The sequence below is a fragment of the Heterodontus francisci genome, chromosome 37, assembly GCF_036365525.1.
Source record: "Heterodontus francisci isolate sHetFra1 chromosome 37, sHetFra1.hap1, whole genome shotgun sequence".
NCBI lineage: Eukaryota > Metazoa > Chordata > Chondrichthyes > Heterodontiformes > Heterodontidae > Heterodontus > Heterodontus francisci.
In genome coordinates, this window is record NC_090407.1 from 20496283 (window position 1) to 20513652 (window position 17370).

The window sequence follows — 17370 nt, forward strand, 5'->3', positions numbered from 1 at the left end:
GGGGAAGCTTAAGAATGGGGCAAAGGACAAATTACATTCAAACCGAAGAAAAGCACATCACAACTCAATTGTCTTTTGAACTCATTTACCCATTCAGACAACTAGAGAGAGCTAGCTGTGTGTTGCAACACCCTTTAACTTCTTTCAGTCAGTGTTTATTGAAGCGACCATGTGCTGCAATTTCCCATGTAATAAAGGGGAGATTCTCCACTACAGGGTATATATCAGGAAGTTATGTATCCTTAGTCTGTAATTTTCTATTAATTTTAATGCACAGAAAATCAAGGGCAGGGGTATGCAGTTTCCCGATATAGGTTTCTGGCAATATGTCAGGAGTGCCAACACAAAAACATTTCCTGTAATGAATTCCCTCCCTCTCTGTGTCTCCATATCATCCATATTGCTTCACTTACAAATTAACTGTCAGTAAAGTTACAGCAATGGTTGTTTGCTCTACTTTGCTAACCTTTTTAACATGTGTTAGCATGTATGTTTTTAATAGTTTCACTATCAATCACCATACAGGATGTTGCAGCCTACTCTTCCTCTGCTTTCAGAAAAGATCTAGTTTGTGGGGAAAAAAACAGGCTTCAATGAAAGGAAACGATTAGCAGAAACAATCTGCTACACAAGAAAAAAAAATTGTTGCACAAATAATTTTTAAAATTTTAATTTGAGGTTCAACTTTCACAATTTTCCCCTTCCTCTAGGACACACACCAAATCATGCTGAGGTAGGTCCTTGGCCTCCATCAATGCTGCTCTATACTGACCTGTTGCCAGATACATAAGAACAGCCTAGGAAAGGCTGAACCTTTATATTTCCCAGGATCACAGCAGCCTAGAGCGATAAAATCTGTCCATTGGGTTGATTGTTCTTAGGACATGGGTAACATTGACGAGGCCTGCTTACCATGTGAAGGTGTTGGTGATGGCTTCTACAACTCAGTGGAGCTCTTTCCAGAAGCTTTCATGGTCATTTTTTCCCTAGTGCCAGTCCACAAATTCCCAAATTTATCGAATGCAGTTTAATAACTTGCCTGATGCAATTTAAACTCACAATCTCTGGATTGCTAGGCCAGTACAAGAAGCACTACAGTACCAAATTCCTTGATGCTTTCTGCTGATGCTCCAACAAGTGCCGTACCACCCCGCCCAAGCATCAACAGTCTATAGATTCAGCCATGCTGCACCCATTTTTAGGGTGTAACCTGGCCTACTAAGCCCCCAATACGGTGGATGGGAATAATGCGCACATTTCCAGCCGGAGGTGTGCCACCGGCCATATTGGTGGGAAAAAACAGGCACCCAGGGAACTAACCTGAAACAGGCATTAAACCCTTTTCATATGCAAATAAAGGGTCTAAAGCCTGAATGAAGTCCCCACTTTGATTGGTTTGTTTTGAGGTGGTTGATGCAAGCTTGTGACCTACAAGATAAGTTTTTCAAATTTACTTACCTGAATATGGAGGCCAGAAGAGTAGATTTCTTCTCCTGACCACACATTTAAAGAAAGCTTGCCATCACACCACCCCCCCCCCCCCACACTGATCAGCATCGCTGCAGACACCCCCTCTCCCTGCCGATTGCCATAGCTCTTGAACCCACCTGCCTCGCTCCTGATCCCCCTCTTGCCAATCACTGTTGCTCCTGAACCTCCTAACAATTGCCACTCCTAACCACTCCTCTCCTCTGTGCTGATCGCTGTCACTTGACTGCCACCGCCACTCCCCTCCCGGCTGATAGGTCACCCCCCAACCATCACTGCTCCAGATTTCAATCCCCCAATTGCAGTCACTCCTGACACCCCCACACCCCTTCAACCTTGCCACCAATTGCTATCCTAGGAACTCCCTTCATAACAGCACTGTGGGTGTACCTACAACACATGGACTGCAGCAGTTCAAGGAGGCGGCTCACCACCTCCTTCTCAAGGGCAAATGGAGATGGGCAACAAATGCTGGCTCAGCCAGCGACAATCACATCACAGGAAATCATAAAAAAAGGCACAGGGCATATACCCAAAAGTGGCCATGCCAAATTTTCCAAGCCAGTGAGTTTTTTTTTCCTTTTTTTGCCAATTTTCTCTTTACTCCCCCTCTTCTGAAGGCATAAATCCCAGTGGACTATTGTTCTATGGGAGCCAATCATTGTCCAGTACCCCACCCTAGTGGCTAATCTTCATGTGAGAGCCCAGATAGTATGTATTAGCAGGATATAGCACTGTGAAGAGGGTAACTATAGCTGATCTCACTTGTACTAACATGGCCTGACATGTACTCACTTCCCAGCAAGAGTTAATAAATAGTGACCAGAAGCTAGACACCTGGCTGTTTTACCCTACTTAATCCAGGTGAATTTTAGCACCCCAACTGCTCCGCCTGAGCTCAATAAACTCAGCACACACCGGGGATTAAACCAGAGTAAGAATTTATATTAAAGAGAAAGAATACTAAACAAATTACTCCCTTTTCCAGCAGTATAGCAGGTAGATTTTTTTTGCAGGCTTTTTGCATGTCCTTGCTTTCATAAGCAATAAGTTAAATGCAAGTCTTTTCAGATGAAAAGTCTAACACTTTTAAAAAGAAGTAATGGGATTTTTTTAAGTTCTCCTTTTAGAATATCTTTTTCACTAAAGGGATGTGAAACATTTAGAAAGTACTGTCACCAACAGGGGATTTTTATTATGTTTAAAGTAGGAGGAGACTTTAGGGAGAGACAACAGGAAATACTGTGAGGAAAGCATAATTTTTCTAAAATGCAGATGAAGAAAACTTGCTGCTTGATTCAACTTAAATCATTAAAGATCAGTTTTATATAGGGCTTTCCACCACTATTGGCATTTCCCCCCCCCCCACCCCCCTCACGTTTCCACATGTCCAGATCAATCTCTGGTACTTTATCCAATTGGGCATGCTTAATGCGAGTCTAAACATGTAGCCCCAATTTTAAGCCTGCCTGCCCAGCAGGAACAGGGCGGACAGGGGGTTAAAATAGGAGTCAGGGGCTACAGACGCACTGACACCCACCGCCAATTTAACTCCTGTCTTTTCGTAAACATTGAGGCCACCTGCCACAGACAAACAGGAGCCTTACGAATATTAAAATGTCAAGGTACGATGATGTCATTCAGACCCCAACCTGATTTTAACTGGAGATGGTGGCTGTGACACCCAATGCTGAAGCTGCCAGCAAAAAGCTGGCCATAGACAGGATCCAGTGCCAGAAGAGATCCAGCTAACTGATTTTAATTCAAAAGCAAAATACTGTGAATGCTGGAAATCTAAAACAAGAACAGAAAATGCTGGAAATACTCAGCAAGTCAGTGAGAGAGAGAAACAGTTAACATTTCGGGAATGTGACTTTTCATCACATCTGAAATGTTAACTCTGCTTTTCTCCAGCATTTTCCGTTTTTGGAACTTACTTTCATTGTTGCTGTGAAGTGTTTCCTGGTGGACCAGGAGGAACAGGAGTGTTTTGAGGATTACAAAAAGTGCATTTAATAAAAGAAAAGACTGCAGACAGCCTCCTAGTGTGCATTTATAAGTTTAAACCATTGTAAAGCAGTTACTTCTGTAATGCAATGAGGAGTTAAGGACTCCATCCAGAGTTCCACTTCACTTTGCTCCAATGTCACAAAAACTGGGCTCTGATTTGGATTTAGGCAGGATTTACACAATAGGGGAAAAGCAAAATACTGCAGATGCTGGAAATCTGAAACAAAAACAAAAAGTGCTGGAAAAACGCAGCAGGTCTGGCAGCATTTGTGGAGACAGAAGCAAAGTTAATGCTTTAGGTCTGTGACCTTTCTGATAAAAGGTTTCCAGAGTTTTTTTGAGTTTTTCCAGCACTTTTTGTTTTTGTTTACACAATAGGGCATTTCCCAAATTAAGTGTTCCTGTCACATGCGATTCCCCAATTGGGCATTCCTGGCACTAGCAGGTGCAACTGGTTTTGAAATCACAGGAACACAGACATCCATTAAACAAATGGAAAAAATCAGACACTGTGGACCTATGATTTCCCTGTGGGAATGCACAATCAAGAAATCAGCCCTTATAATTGTAGCATTGATGCTAAGTGACACTGCTTTGCACTAACACTGCTGCTTGTATGGCTACTATTTGTTAGTACTAATGAGATTAAATCTATCTTCATTTCTGCCACAAAAACAATGAGGTCGAGAAGTATTTCTTTTTCAAATAATAAATCAGAGACAGTAAAAGAAAAACTGTAGAAATGTTTTTGAAATATTACAAGGATTGTTCAATAGTCTGTGTAAATTTAATGATCAATTTGCTTGTGCAGCAGCCTTTCCTAGACTTGTGAAACAGTAAGATTCCATGAAATAAATAAAATATATATTTATAATTGTCAATTTCCAGGTGACTTATTTCAAAATTCTCATCCTCCATGGGCTCGCCCTTCTGTATTTCTGTAATCTCCTCCAGCCCCACAACCCTCCAAAATATCTGTGCTCCTCTAACTCTGGCCTCTTGAGCATCCCCAATTTGAATCACTCCACCACTGGTGGCCGTGCCTACAGTTGCCAAGGACTTAAGCTCTTCCCTCCCCAAAACCTCTCTATCTTTCTCTCCTCCTTTAAGGTGCTCCTTAAAGCCTACTTCTTTGACCAAGCTTTTGGTCATCTTCCCTAATATCTCCTTATGTGGCTGATCAGTGTCAGACTTTGTTTGATAATTGCTCCTGTGAAGTGCCTTGAGACATTTTACTATGTTAAAGGTGCTATATAAATACAAGTCATTTTTCTAAGAAATAACAAATCTTTTTTAGTTGCTGGAAGATTTAAATACAGGACAGCTCTTATTTGAAGCAAAGCAAGTGACTCTGTTGGCACAGAGGAGAAGTTGCCATTCTGAATTTGTGTACTATTATCAGCCAGTTTGAAAGATTAGGAGATTCGCAAACATACAAAATGGTAAATAGCTTTTATAAGACCATACAAGTGAATGTTAACTAAACTAAATTGCATGTCGTATTGCTAACTGTAGCTCTACTTTTCTTTTCTAATTTTCTACTTTCCTCTTTTGAAAATTGGAAAGAAAAACAGTAATGGTGCTCAATATACTTACTGAATGTTAGCTGAACTGTCTGTTGTACGTTACATTTAGCAAATATTACAGTTTATAATAAAAACATTCCATCGTTTCCTACATTATAACAGCAACTAAACTTCAAAAGTACTTCATTAGCTGTAAAACGCTTCAGGACATCCTGATGTCACGAACGCTGCTAGATAAAAATAAAAGACTTGCATTTATTAGAATTCATCCTCATCCCCTCACCCCCAGCCAAGCAAATGGGTCGGCAATCTTGTAAGTAGGGCCTGAGCCAGTTGCTTACCGTGCAAGCTTGATGTCGAAATAGAGCACATTAAAGCTATCCTGCGGGATAATGGCTACCCCAATCAGATGATTGCTCGTTGTGTATCATGCAACTCACAAATGGGCCTAAGGCCACCACTTTCGGACCTGAAAAGTGCCCAGTCTACCTCAAATTTCCCTGGAAGGGTAAAGTATCTCAAAAATTTCAGCAACAGGTGAAGCTAGCCATTTCACACTGCTCCTATGCAGTAGCAACACAAATGGCATTTTCCACTTACAGGATGCTGCCATCAAGCAAAAAATGATGTTCTGCCTTCCACACAAATGAGCAATGTGGTATATAAATTCCAGTGCCGGTGCGATGCCAGGTAGGCCATACGTCCTAACAACTGGTGGATCGTATCAAACAACAAGTCCCTTCGGCTGTTCACAATAGGCAGAGTACTGACTGTACTCAACCAGCCCATACTTGCAAAACTCAGAACAATCCCGAGTGTGCTAAGAATTACACTAACAACCAATTTAAGATTATCAGTGGTTCTTGCAATGTAGCTCAGTTACACTTGCTAGAAGCTACATACATTCATATGCAGGGACCTATCCAAGCAAAAGGAACATGTACAGGTGCCTTTTTTGAATTAAACAAAAGCGTGACAGACATTAGTTCAGTGCATTCTCCATGGCAACGCTTTGACCAGAGTTGACTTGCCAACCAATCAGCACCCTTTTCTCATGCAGTATAAATTGTAGCTCCCTTTGAAATTTGGCATTCTTGCATCTGTTCTGATGAATGCAATATTAGTTTAGAGATACAGCACTGTAACAGGCCCTTCGGCCCACCGAGTCTGTGCCGACCATCAACCACCCACTTATACTAATCCTACACTAATCCCATATTCCTACCACATCCCCACCTGTCCCTATATTTCCCCACCACCTACCTATACTAGGGGCAATTTTTAATGGCCAATTTACCTACCAACCTGCAAGTCTTTTGGCTTGTGGGAGGAAACCGGAGCACCCGGAGGAAACCCACGCAGACACAGGGAGAACTTGCAAACTCCACACAGGCAGTACCCAGAATTGAACCCGGGTCGCTGGAGCTGTGAGGCTGCGGTGCTAACCACTGCGCCACTATGCCGCCCCTAATATGAAAAACTTAGACGGCATGTCTCCTTTTTCAGCAGTACTCAAGTTCTGTACTACCAACTGACTATTGTCCTTGTTGCCTCTGATTTAATGCCTCCCTTCTGATCGCCAAACAGCACTTCGATGAGGCAGAAGAGGAAGAAAGAATTAAACCTGCATCCCAGTACCGGTGGTGCTGTGCACAGGTGTACTGTGCCATCACACTTCACCTTAATTCTTGGTAGGAAAAGTATACTCACTTATTGCACCAACATTTGACATTCCAGAGCCCAAACAGCCATATTTGCACTCTCATGGAGATGGATTTGTCAACTTTTGTTTGGATTGCATTATCATTTAAGGTTATTGACAGCTGCCAGATAAAGGATTTTTGTTCATCCTATCTGTCTGATTTGGACTGAAACCAAGGTCACAGAGGAAAATTGACAGTGTTCTACCTAGTAAATAGTGAAATCAACATTTTCACCGACAAACAGGACTGCGAGATATAGGACAAAATTATTGGTCACAAGGATGTAGGAAAAATCAGCACTAAACTGAAATTTTACTCAAAAAAATCTACACCTGCACCACATTTATATGCCTAGAGGGTCGTTACAGATGTACAGGGATCCTCCAACATTGCATGAGATAGCACCACCCTGCATTACAAACAATGCTCTGCACCTGCCCTGGCTTTGGTTATTCATAAAGATCCACTAAGTTTGCTTAAACTTCCATACACACTTTTTTAAAAATCAGAGTAAGGGTGCTTATAAAAACAAATCACGACTTGTTTAAATGTAGCTACTTTAAAAACCTAGGCTATATAACCTAACAAAGCTATACCAGAGTATATAGCAACCAGAGTATTATTGTTACATTTAGCCAATGTTACAATTTATAATAAAAATATTTGTTTCCTAAATTACAATAGTGACTGCACTTCAGATGTACTCCACTGGCATATAAAGTGCTTTGAGATGTCTGGTGATCATGAAAAGCGCTCGATAAATGCAAGTCTTTCTTTCTATCTATTTAGTTGGTACTGTCTTGAGATACTTACTGCAATTAATATTCAGATAACTGTATGACAGCCATAGATACAGAAAAAATTCTAGCAACTTGCTGCTAACAGCATTGGGAAGGCAGCAGGATTGATGGGGTGAGTTACACAGGGTAGTTTAACTGCCCATACACTGGCTTTTACTGGGCAAAGGGAGTTAAAATTCTTCCCAGTAGTCTGTAATAGAAACATTCCTGCATCACACAAAACAATTAAACTCAGGAAGCTCTGAATTATTCGCACTTCATTAGTTATACTCAGGAATTCCTGAATAATTTAAGTTCCATTACAATTACACTCAGTGCATGTTTACCTGGACAACAAAACATAAAGGGCTTTAATAGAGCAGGATGTTACATACTTAACAGACAAACAACTATCAATATTCCAAACAACTATATAAAAAATGCATAGCGAAATGCAGTTTAATATAGTTGTCAGTGAGTTATATGTAAATGCAATCTTATAAGTGGCAGTATAGGGGCAGCCTGTGAGGTTTTGCAAAAATACAAGCCTTGAAATTATGCTGTGGTGTACTACAGCATTTTAGATGAGTTAATGTTATCATTAAGATTGTGGAGGAATACATTTTATGTCAAAGTGCTAAGAAAAAAATTGTTTTATAGTGTTAAGCAGTCATGTGCTATCATCTCACTGTACATACAAGGCCAACATTTAAAAAAAATATTATTGACTGATTGGAGCAAAACTGAACAGTGAAATACCAAATTTTAATTACAGATTAGCTGCATTTAAAATAATATATTTTATTATTTTGCTTTTTTTAAAAAAAAAAGATTTTTGTCTTTGGACTACTCAGACATACTTCTACATTCTTCAGAATAGGCAGAGTGCAGAACAGTCCATATGCTAATTTTACATTTCTCTGTTAATACATTATTCAAAATAAAAGATTTTCATGACCTGTTTGCACAGGAAATTTATCCATTGTGCCAATACAAGGACTGGGTAACACAGATTGAATCCCTGCCTCTGCCAGAACTCACACTTAGGCTAGGACAGTACAACGTCAATCTCAGCCAGTTATCATGCATAGAAACTAGACATGAAAATAGCAACCTATAAAGGGAGAAAGGAGAAATTAGAAGAAGACATAACTGCACCTCCTACTAACCAAACCAAGACATGGCTTAATGGTATCCACAAAGCTAAGCCAGACCCTGGCGTGTCCTGAGAATACTGAGCACAGAAGGCACTGCGGTGACAGAAAGAGGGACTAAAAATAATTTGGGAGGTGAAATTGATGATGGGGTAGGCAACGCAAAACTGAAACCTCTCCACTGTGTGCAGCTGGGAGGGTGGGGGGACTGCACTCACTTGGTTCCATTGTTACTACCTGAGCGTAGTTAGAGAATCACTTGCAATGGCTTTGCTTCCTGCTCCCGCACCATTCCCTCTGGTGACCCCCAGGGATCTATCTTGGCCTCCTTCTATTTCTCATCTACCTGCTGACCCTTGGCAACATTATCCGAAAACAGTTTCCATATATACACTGACGACAACCAGCTCTACCTCACCAGTTCTCTCAATCCTTCACCATCTCGAAGTTGTCAGACTGCTTGTCTGACATCCAGTACTGGATGAGCAGAAATTTCCACCAATTGAACATTAGAAAGACCAAAGCCATTGGCTTCAGTCCCCGCTACAAATTCCATTCCCTAGCCACCGACTCCATCCCTCTTTCTGGCAACTCTCTGAAGCTGAACCATACTGTTCACAACCTTGGTGTTATATGTGACCCCGAGATGAGCTACTGACCACATGTACATACTACTACTTCCACTTCTGTAAAATCACCTGACTCAGTCCCTGCCTGTGCTCATCCATGCCTTTGTTACCTCTAGACTTGACCATCCCAATGCAGTCCTGCCACGTTCTACACTTCATAAACTTGAGGTCATCGAAAACTCTGCTGCCCACGTCTTAACTTGCACCAAGTCCTGTTTACTCTTGTGCTCACTGAGCTACACTGGCTCCTGGTGAAGCAACACCACAATTTTAAAATTCTCATCCTTGTTTTCAAATTTCTCTAGGGTTTCTCCCCTCCCTATCTTTGTAATCTCCTCCAGGCCCACAACCCTCCAAAATATTTGCACTTCTCTAATTCTGGCCTCTTCAGATTCCTCAATTTTAATCGCTCCACTAGTGATGGCCATGCCTTCAGCCTCCAAAGACCTAAGCTCCGGCATTCCCTCCCTAAACCTCTCTGCCGCTCTCTTTCCTCCTTTGATGTTCCTTCAACCTCTTTGACCAAGCTTTTGGCTCTCTGCCCCAATATCTCCTTATGTGGCTCAATGTCAAATTTTGCTTTATAATGCTCCTGAAACACCTTAGGCTAATTTATTACGTTAATGGCACTATGCAAATGCAAATTGTTGTTTATGATGGCAAATCAGCAGACAGTTTTATACATCGCTCGATTTTCATTTCCATTGAAGTCAATGGGAGTGTTAAAGGAGCAGCTGATTTGTTACTGATCATTCTGGGCTATTGCCCAAGACTGATTTCACTCCCTTTAAGTTCTGCATTTACAATAAAAAAATGTAATTCCATACTTCTTTCTGCTTGATAAAATTTGCAATTCTCATACAAATTTGAGAGCCCACAGGCAGACTGATAATAAAAAAGAAATAGAGCGAGAGACAGAGATATAGTAAATTAACCATTAAAGATTTATAGCAATGCATTTTACAGATGATATATATGCACTACAAAGTGCTCAGTGATACAAAGGACAATATTTTTCAATATCTTAAGGGATCAAATGCATTGTAGTTGTTTGCAGACTAGATTTACCAGTACATACCTAAATTAAGTATCAATTTATGATGCTTATTCATTTGATAACTTAGTGAGTAAGTACACCATGCGCTTTATGACGTGAATTAGCTAATCTCAATTGAATCAACAACTGGGGCATTACAACTCGCCTCGGTGCTCCTGGGCTGCTCGTGGCAGCACTGGGCAGCCAACTTGCTACCTAGTTAGGCATCTGAGCGACGAAGGGAGGTTGAAGAGCCTGGTATTGTTTAATCTACAGAAGAGAAGAGAGTCAGGGGACGCAATATTCAAATATTCTAGATTCATAGATGAATATTCAAGAATGGCCCCTCCCATTGTCCTCACACCACTCCCCCACCCGTACAACTTACTTAGCTGACTTACCTGTGGCACACTGCCGATGAGGCAGGTTTCCCAAAATTGGAAAGCTGGCAACAGGCAAGCTACCTCTGAAGAGCAGCAACTCATCCAGATTAATGAAACGAGGCCTGAGGCCCAATTTGGGTAAAGCCTCCGACCTTCCAGTTGGGTGTGCCTTCGGTTATGTCCCTGAAAACGGGGCATAACAAATCTCAACTCCAGTGATCACAATCACTGCCTGTTGAGGACAGATCACAGTTTTCTAGGACTAGTGAAGATTTACCAGACAGGTACTTTACGTTTTGCCCATATGTGCTTAAATGGGAGAGAAAACCACAGCAGAGAAGAAACCACAACAGACAGAATTTAAAAAATTCTAAGACCTACCTTCATTCGCTCTGGAAAATCCTTGGAGAAGAATGCATAAGTCTGTCCCCGGTTCCCAGCCCCAATTATAAGCACCTCTACACAACGCGGCATGGCTGCTGCAGTACAGTCTAAATACAAACAAAGTGCACAATAGGAGGTCAATGAAGATTTTTTTTCCCAAAACAATTAAATTCTATTGTATCAGGACACTGTGTAAATGTTGCTCACACCAAGTCCTTCAGTCAAGACTGTGAGCAGGTAGCTTGTTCCCAAGCCTTCAATTCCTTTCTGCTGCTGTTGAGAATTCCATGGAGTGCTTCCCCCTCTAATTTTTCTTATTTCTCTGTGGTGAACCACCTAGCATTCACTTCATCCCAGTCCCCAATGTCACGGTTAAGACTGCAAACCTGGTGTGGAATTTAAAGACCATAAAACAATATTATCTGTAGTTGAAATTGTCTCACACTTACAATCCACAGAAAGTTATATAAACATTACTCAGCCACTTGTCTGTGTCTAATAAATATATTACAAGCCAAAACTGTATGTTAAATTTAAGCATGTAAAGTTGTTCTGAACCACAAATCAGCTTGTTTAGATGGCAGTAAAAATTGTCACCCCATCCCATGCTGACATGCAAAGTACTCAGTGTGTGGAGCTAACGTGAATTCAACAGCCCCTCTCCTGTTGTGATCCTCTCCAATAAACATGCTAAAATGTAGCACTTGACATCTGATACACCCTAACAAAAGGAACTAATGCAAGATGGGAAGTAATGGCTAATTCTATCAATTGCACCCAACAAGTGGAATCAAAAAGACAGCCAATGACACAATTAACAAAGCCAAGAACTTACAAAAACTTGATTCTTTATAAAAAGTAAAAATAAACAAAAAACATTTGAAGAGTTCAATAAGGAACACATTACAGCAGTGGATAAGGCAACACATTCAAACAGATTTGAGGTGCTTGGTTGTGACATTAATCCTTGCACAGCAGAAGAACTTACATTTCTGGAACAAGCACTAAAAAGCTATCCAGTAAACACCCCTGAACCATGGGGGTGACTGCAGCAACTATTCCGGGAAGAACTGAAGAATTGCATCAAGAGACGCAAGAAACTTATCCAAATACTCAAAGCAAATAAAGCTAAAACTGCTAGACTGATGGAATGGGATACTGCCACTCCATTTTATCATGTACTTGGGATTATTTGATAATAAAATTATTAAACAAAATGAAACAAGCACTCTAGCTTACTGTAAGCATGAAGGATAATTAATAGAGATTGTGTGCAGCATTATTGGAGACATGATTAAACTTCAAATTATGAGCTTGTTACTAGTTCTTACCTGTACCTCAATTCAACATTCACATTTATTTAACCTCACCAGATGCATTTCAGCAATTCTCAGCATGGAGCACTGTATAGCAACAAAAGCTCCATCCACATCAGGATCACGAATTTAAAATGGTTTTGCTTCCTTTTTAAAATCAAAGAAGCAGATGATGACATTTGATCAAAATATCAAAGCAATTAATTTCAATGAATAAATAATTGTGTGATGGGAAACTGTTACGGGAGTTTGGACCTACTCTCCCAACAGTTCAGCAAGTTTGTCCAATGTGTAACTGAGTTACACAAACAAAGAGAGTTCCAAGTTCAATCCCTGATTTAATCTGAGTTAGCTGTTCTCAACTAGGACATCAGTTGGGCCATGACAACTGGCCTTATGTCCCTAGGTTATGAAGAAAAATCAGCCAGGGGGTCACATGTATGGATCTTGTAGCAAGGATAGAACTAGACTATGACACTGTCCATACCTTGCCAACACTTGCTGCTAAGGGACAAAAATACGTAACGACCACCTGGAAAGGTATCAGCGGACCCAGTGTCTAACAGAACCATGCACTAGCAAGGAGGTGAAACCTTTCAGATAGGTCAGAAAAGGAGACATTTAGTGAGAAAAATAAATCCACTAAGTAAAAGAGTGCTTGGTCCAATTTCCTTGGAGTCTGCAGCATTAATGGGGGCTGAAATCTGCACAAGACGTACTGAGGGGGGGAAATCTAGTTGGACCCAGAAATGCTAGGCAAAAAATAAATACAAAAAATAAATGCAAAAATAAAGATTGTAAAAAAGAAAAAAAGAACTCCTTTCAGGTGAAGTAGCGATTTACTTGTACTTCTTTCAATGTAGTATACTGTATTCTCTGCTCACAATGTGGTCTCCTCTACATTGGAGAGACCAGCGCAGACTGGGTGATCGCTTTGCGGAACACCTCCGCTCAGTCCGCAAGCAGGACCCTGAGCTTCCGGTTGCTTGCCATTTTAACACTCCCCGCTGCTCTCATGCTCACATCTCTGTCCTGGGATTGCTGCAGTGTTCCAGTGAACATCAACGCAAGCTCGAGGAACAGCATCTCATCTACCGATTAGGCACACTACAGCCTGCCAGACTGAACATTGAGTTCAATAATTTCAGAGCATGACAGCCCCCCATTTTACTTTCATTTTTAGTTATTTTTTCTTTTTTTACATTTTTTGCAATCTTCTTTTTGCATTTATTTCATTTCATCTTAGTTTGTTCAGTTTGCTTACCCACTTTTTTTTCATGTTTGCACTTGCTGCGGTTCAATATTCAGTCCGTTAACACCTTATCTGTACTAATACTTTGTCTTTCAACACACCATTAACATATTGTTTGCCTTTGCTCCATGACCTTTTGGTCAGCTATGTGGCCTTGTCCAATCTACACCTTCTCCTTTGTTATCTCTTGCCCCACCCCCACCTCACTTGCTTATAACCTGTGACATTTCTAATATTTGTCAGTTCCAAAGAAGGGTCACTGACCCGAAATGTTAACTCTGCTTCTCTTTCCACAGATGCTGCCAGACCTGCTGAGTGGTTCCAGCATTTCTTGTTTTTATTTCAGATTTCCAGCATCCGCAGTATTTTGCTTTTATCCTTCATGAGGATGGCCATTGAATGCGAGCAGATGTTTTAACTACACAAAGCTTCAGAATCGGACCTGATCTGATTGTCTCCTCACCTAAATAGCCTCACACATTTTCAGCATAGGCCACTGCATAATGATTAGAAGAAGGAACCCTGGGTCAGTTTTTTCTCCTCCCTATTGAGGCAAAATGCAGCAACCCAACTCAAATTACATACTATTCTCAGCCATTGAATAGTATGTAAAGTGGAATCTAAAGATGAGGGCACCCCAGTTGGTTCACTGAGTATATCCAGTGAGGAGTCAGGTTCTCTCTCTGCTCTATGCTAAATTAGCTGATCTTAAACTGGTGAGGTAGTAAGGGTGCTACAATTGGCCTCAGAGCCTGAAGTGAATCAGCCAGGTTTCCTACTGCTGATTGCTATTCCCTGGTGGCCATTAGATGATCAGCATCAGGCTTAGCGATTAAATCACTTGCCAACACTCAGGCCTGGATTCTTCTCTGTTATACTGTCCCAAATCTGCTGAGGCAGTGAAGAAAACCAGGCGGCGAGTCCTACAACCGCTTACCACCCCCCACAGTGACTGGAATGCCACTGGCTGCTTTTCTCCCACCTGGTACAATGTGGGGGATGGGTCTCGGCTTCCTATCCCCTCCTTTGATAGCCGCTCCCGAGATTGCATTGTGGAGTTGTGGGTAGCGATGGAAATAGAGAACGAGACCAGTATAAGTCTCTGTGCCTCCCATTGCCTTGATGGCTTACCTGCCGAAAGTCTCAGTCTCGGGCTTCTGTGGCCCCTTTGGTTTCCCCCCACTTCTTTTGATGCAGCAACGCCTGAAGTTTCCTCGGGGCCACTGGCGTAAAACTGGATCAGGGCAATGATCAAAGTCCTAACCTCGGCCCGGTAGGAAGGGGGAAGGGTCAGACATGAATTATGGCCAGTAGGGTAATATACCGGAGGATAATCATTAACCTGGAATTGTCCTCCAGCAAGGAATTAAGAGGAAGGGAATAGACAAAGAAGTAGATAGAAAACCTTTCTTTACTCAAAAGAGCGGCGGAAATGTCTATTTACTGCATTGGGAGAAACTCGCACATTGAGCAAATATGTACAATGGAGACAACTAGCGGCAGCATTTCTGCAGTGCTCATTTGTGTTTCTAAACTGCAAGAGTACTTTCAGGACAATTTTCTAGATTGCCAGATTGAAAATTCTCACTCTTATTACAAATATTTTAAAATAAAACCCTAAAGAGTTTATCTGATGGCTCTTTGAGCAATTCCACTTGTGTGGTATAACAAACAGATCAGGAAGGTTTAAGGTTCAAATCTGCGTCCCTGAACTCCTCGAGGTAATAGGAGGGAGATTTCATTAACTTAGCTTGCAGATATTTAAACTCCCTTCCTGTATTTTAACAGATTGATAGCATTAGATCTCTTACATCGTGCCACTTGGGTCACAGCCCTAAGTTGGTTGCCATTACTTAATTCATTCTTCCTGCAGGAGAAGCTGGGGGCAAAATGCCCACAAAGGCAGGCACGAGAGGGGGCATCATGTGGATGTAGGGCGAGACAGAATCGTGTCCAGATTTGGAGACAATGCTAAAATAGGAGACATAATAGATCATTCTAATGACCAAAGGGAGCAGTGAGGGAATATTAGTAAGATGGTGGAATGAGCAATGAAGTGTCAGGTGAGAGTCAATATCAGGATGCAGGTAGCACACTTTGGTTGAAAAATAAATAATTACACTTTGAATGGAGGAAGGCTGGGTGATGTGGAAGAGTTAGTGGTTCAAGTTTACAAGAAATCAAAAGCACCTCAAGTGGATAAGGCCATTAAAAAAAAAACTAATGGATTACTGGGTTTTATGGTATGCGGTGTTGAATATAAAACTCGAGAGTCCTGATTTTAAGTCCCCAGGCCTAACAAGAACACACCATTTGGAGGAAGGGTTTAAAATGGAGGTAGCGTGACCTCATTCGATCCCACTTTCTCTTTTGCTGCCATTTTATTCAGCCAGACTGTGAGACCACATTAAAATATAAAATGGAGGGAGGGTCAAGGTGTGGTGAGTGGAGAATCAGAGGCTGGGGAGGGGTTGGGAGTTAGGAAACTAGGTGGGGAGTGAAGGGATAGGAGATGGGGGAGGCGGGCAGGGGTGGGTCAGGAGATAGAAGGCTGGGGCGGGGGGCATTATGGTGGGGGTGTTAAGAGATAGACCAGGAGGGGTGACAACATATAGGAGACCAGAGTGGGTGGATGGGGGGATTTGAGAATTAGAAAGCTGGCACCGGGGAAGGGTGGTCGAGAGATAGGGATGGGGGGAGGATCGGAGGCCAAGAAGGAGCAGGGAGACCAGAGGTGGATGGGGGGGAGGGAAGAATGATCGATGACCAGAGTGGGGTGGATGGAGTCATGACCCCCAGCCTCCACTCCCCCACCCCGACAGGCATGGTTATGCAGTGGCACAGAACCTATATTCTGGGGTGGGTACTAGATTAAAGGAATTGCACTTTATTTGAAGATGGAAGAGGAAGCGTTAATAAGAACAGGAGGAGGCACCTCAGCCCCTCCAGCCTGCTCCGCCATTCAGTTAGATCATGGCTGATCTGTACCTCAATTCCACCTATTCAACAGCTCCATATTCCGTGATACCCTTAGCTAACAAAAATCCAACAATATCAGTCTTGATCAGTTGTGACCTGATGCCTCTTTCAGCAGTCTCTGAGTGGGCTTTGAATAACAGTCATCCTGAGGCTCTCCTCCATGTACTTCTGCTCCAAAGCAGCTATGGCCACTTTCCCAACAATGTACATTTCCAGCCCTTTTTGGATGGAAAATACATACAGGCACAGTGGGCTACAACTATGCAGGATCCACAAGCTGCAGCATATTGCAGAACCCTTCCTGATCTGTCATGATAGTGGAAATTTAAGATCCTAATAGTCCTCTTAATGACCACTCTGGTAGAGACATGTAGTTTATTTTAGTTCTTGTCTGCTCTGTTCATACAACTCTTAGTGAAATCCTGATCGATGGGAGCAGCGGGTACACCTTGTCGCTCTCATGTCATTGGCATGATCTTCTTTGAAGTGCACAGGAAGGGCTGAATTCCAAAGGATGAATGCATTGTGGCAACTTCCAGCATATCTCATGTTGATATGTGGGATACTTTACATGTTATCACACTTAATTCGGAAATACAGGAAGGCTGAAAGTTGAAAAGGTTGAGGAGGTTAACAGCAGAAACTTGCAAAACTACATGGGTGTCATCTACTTTCCCTGGACCCCAGAAACCCAATAAACCTAAATGGCCCTGTTTCATTGCTGCCTTGCT

General features: G+C 41.9%; 1 protein-coding gene across 9 annotated transcripts in view; it reads right to left on the reverse strand.

The window, feature by feature from the left end:
* Window positions 1–15089, reverse strand: part of zgc:154075 (uncharacterized protein LOC556929 homolog) — a 232261-nt gene extending 217172 nt beyond the window's left edge. For 3 of the 9 annotated variants that reach the window (XR_010969641.1, XM_068017231.1, XM_068017230.1), the window contains exons 1-3: window positions 14792–15089; window positions 11300–11478; window positions 11090–11199 (exon numbers count right to left, since the gene is read on the reverse strand). Coding sequence is in view for 7 of the 9 variants with exons in the window: in XM_068017231.1 (XP_067873332.1) it covers window positions 11090–11182 (93 nt within the window). In the remaining 2 variants the exon portion in view is untranslated. Of the gene's footprint in view, window positions 1–11089; window positions 11200–11299; window positions 11479–12423; window positions 12545–14791 lie in introns of those variants that run through there. The other 6 variants (XR_010969640.1, XM_068017229.1, XM_068017227.1 and 3 more) reach the window with 6 other exon arrangements.
* Between the last annotated feature and the right edge of the window lie 2281 nt (window positions 15090–17370).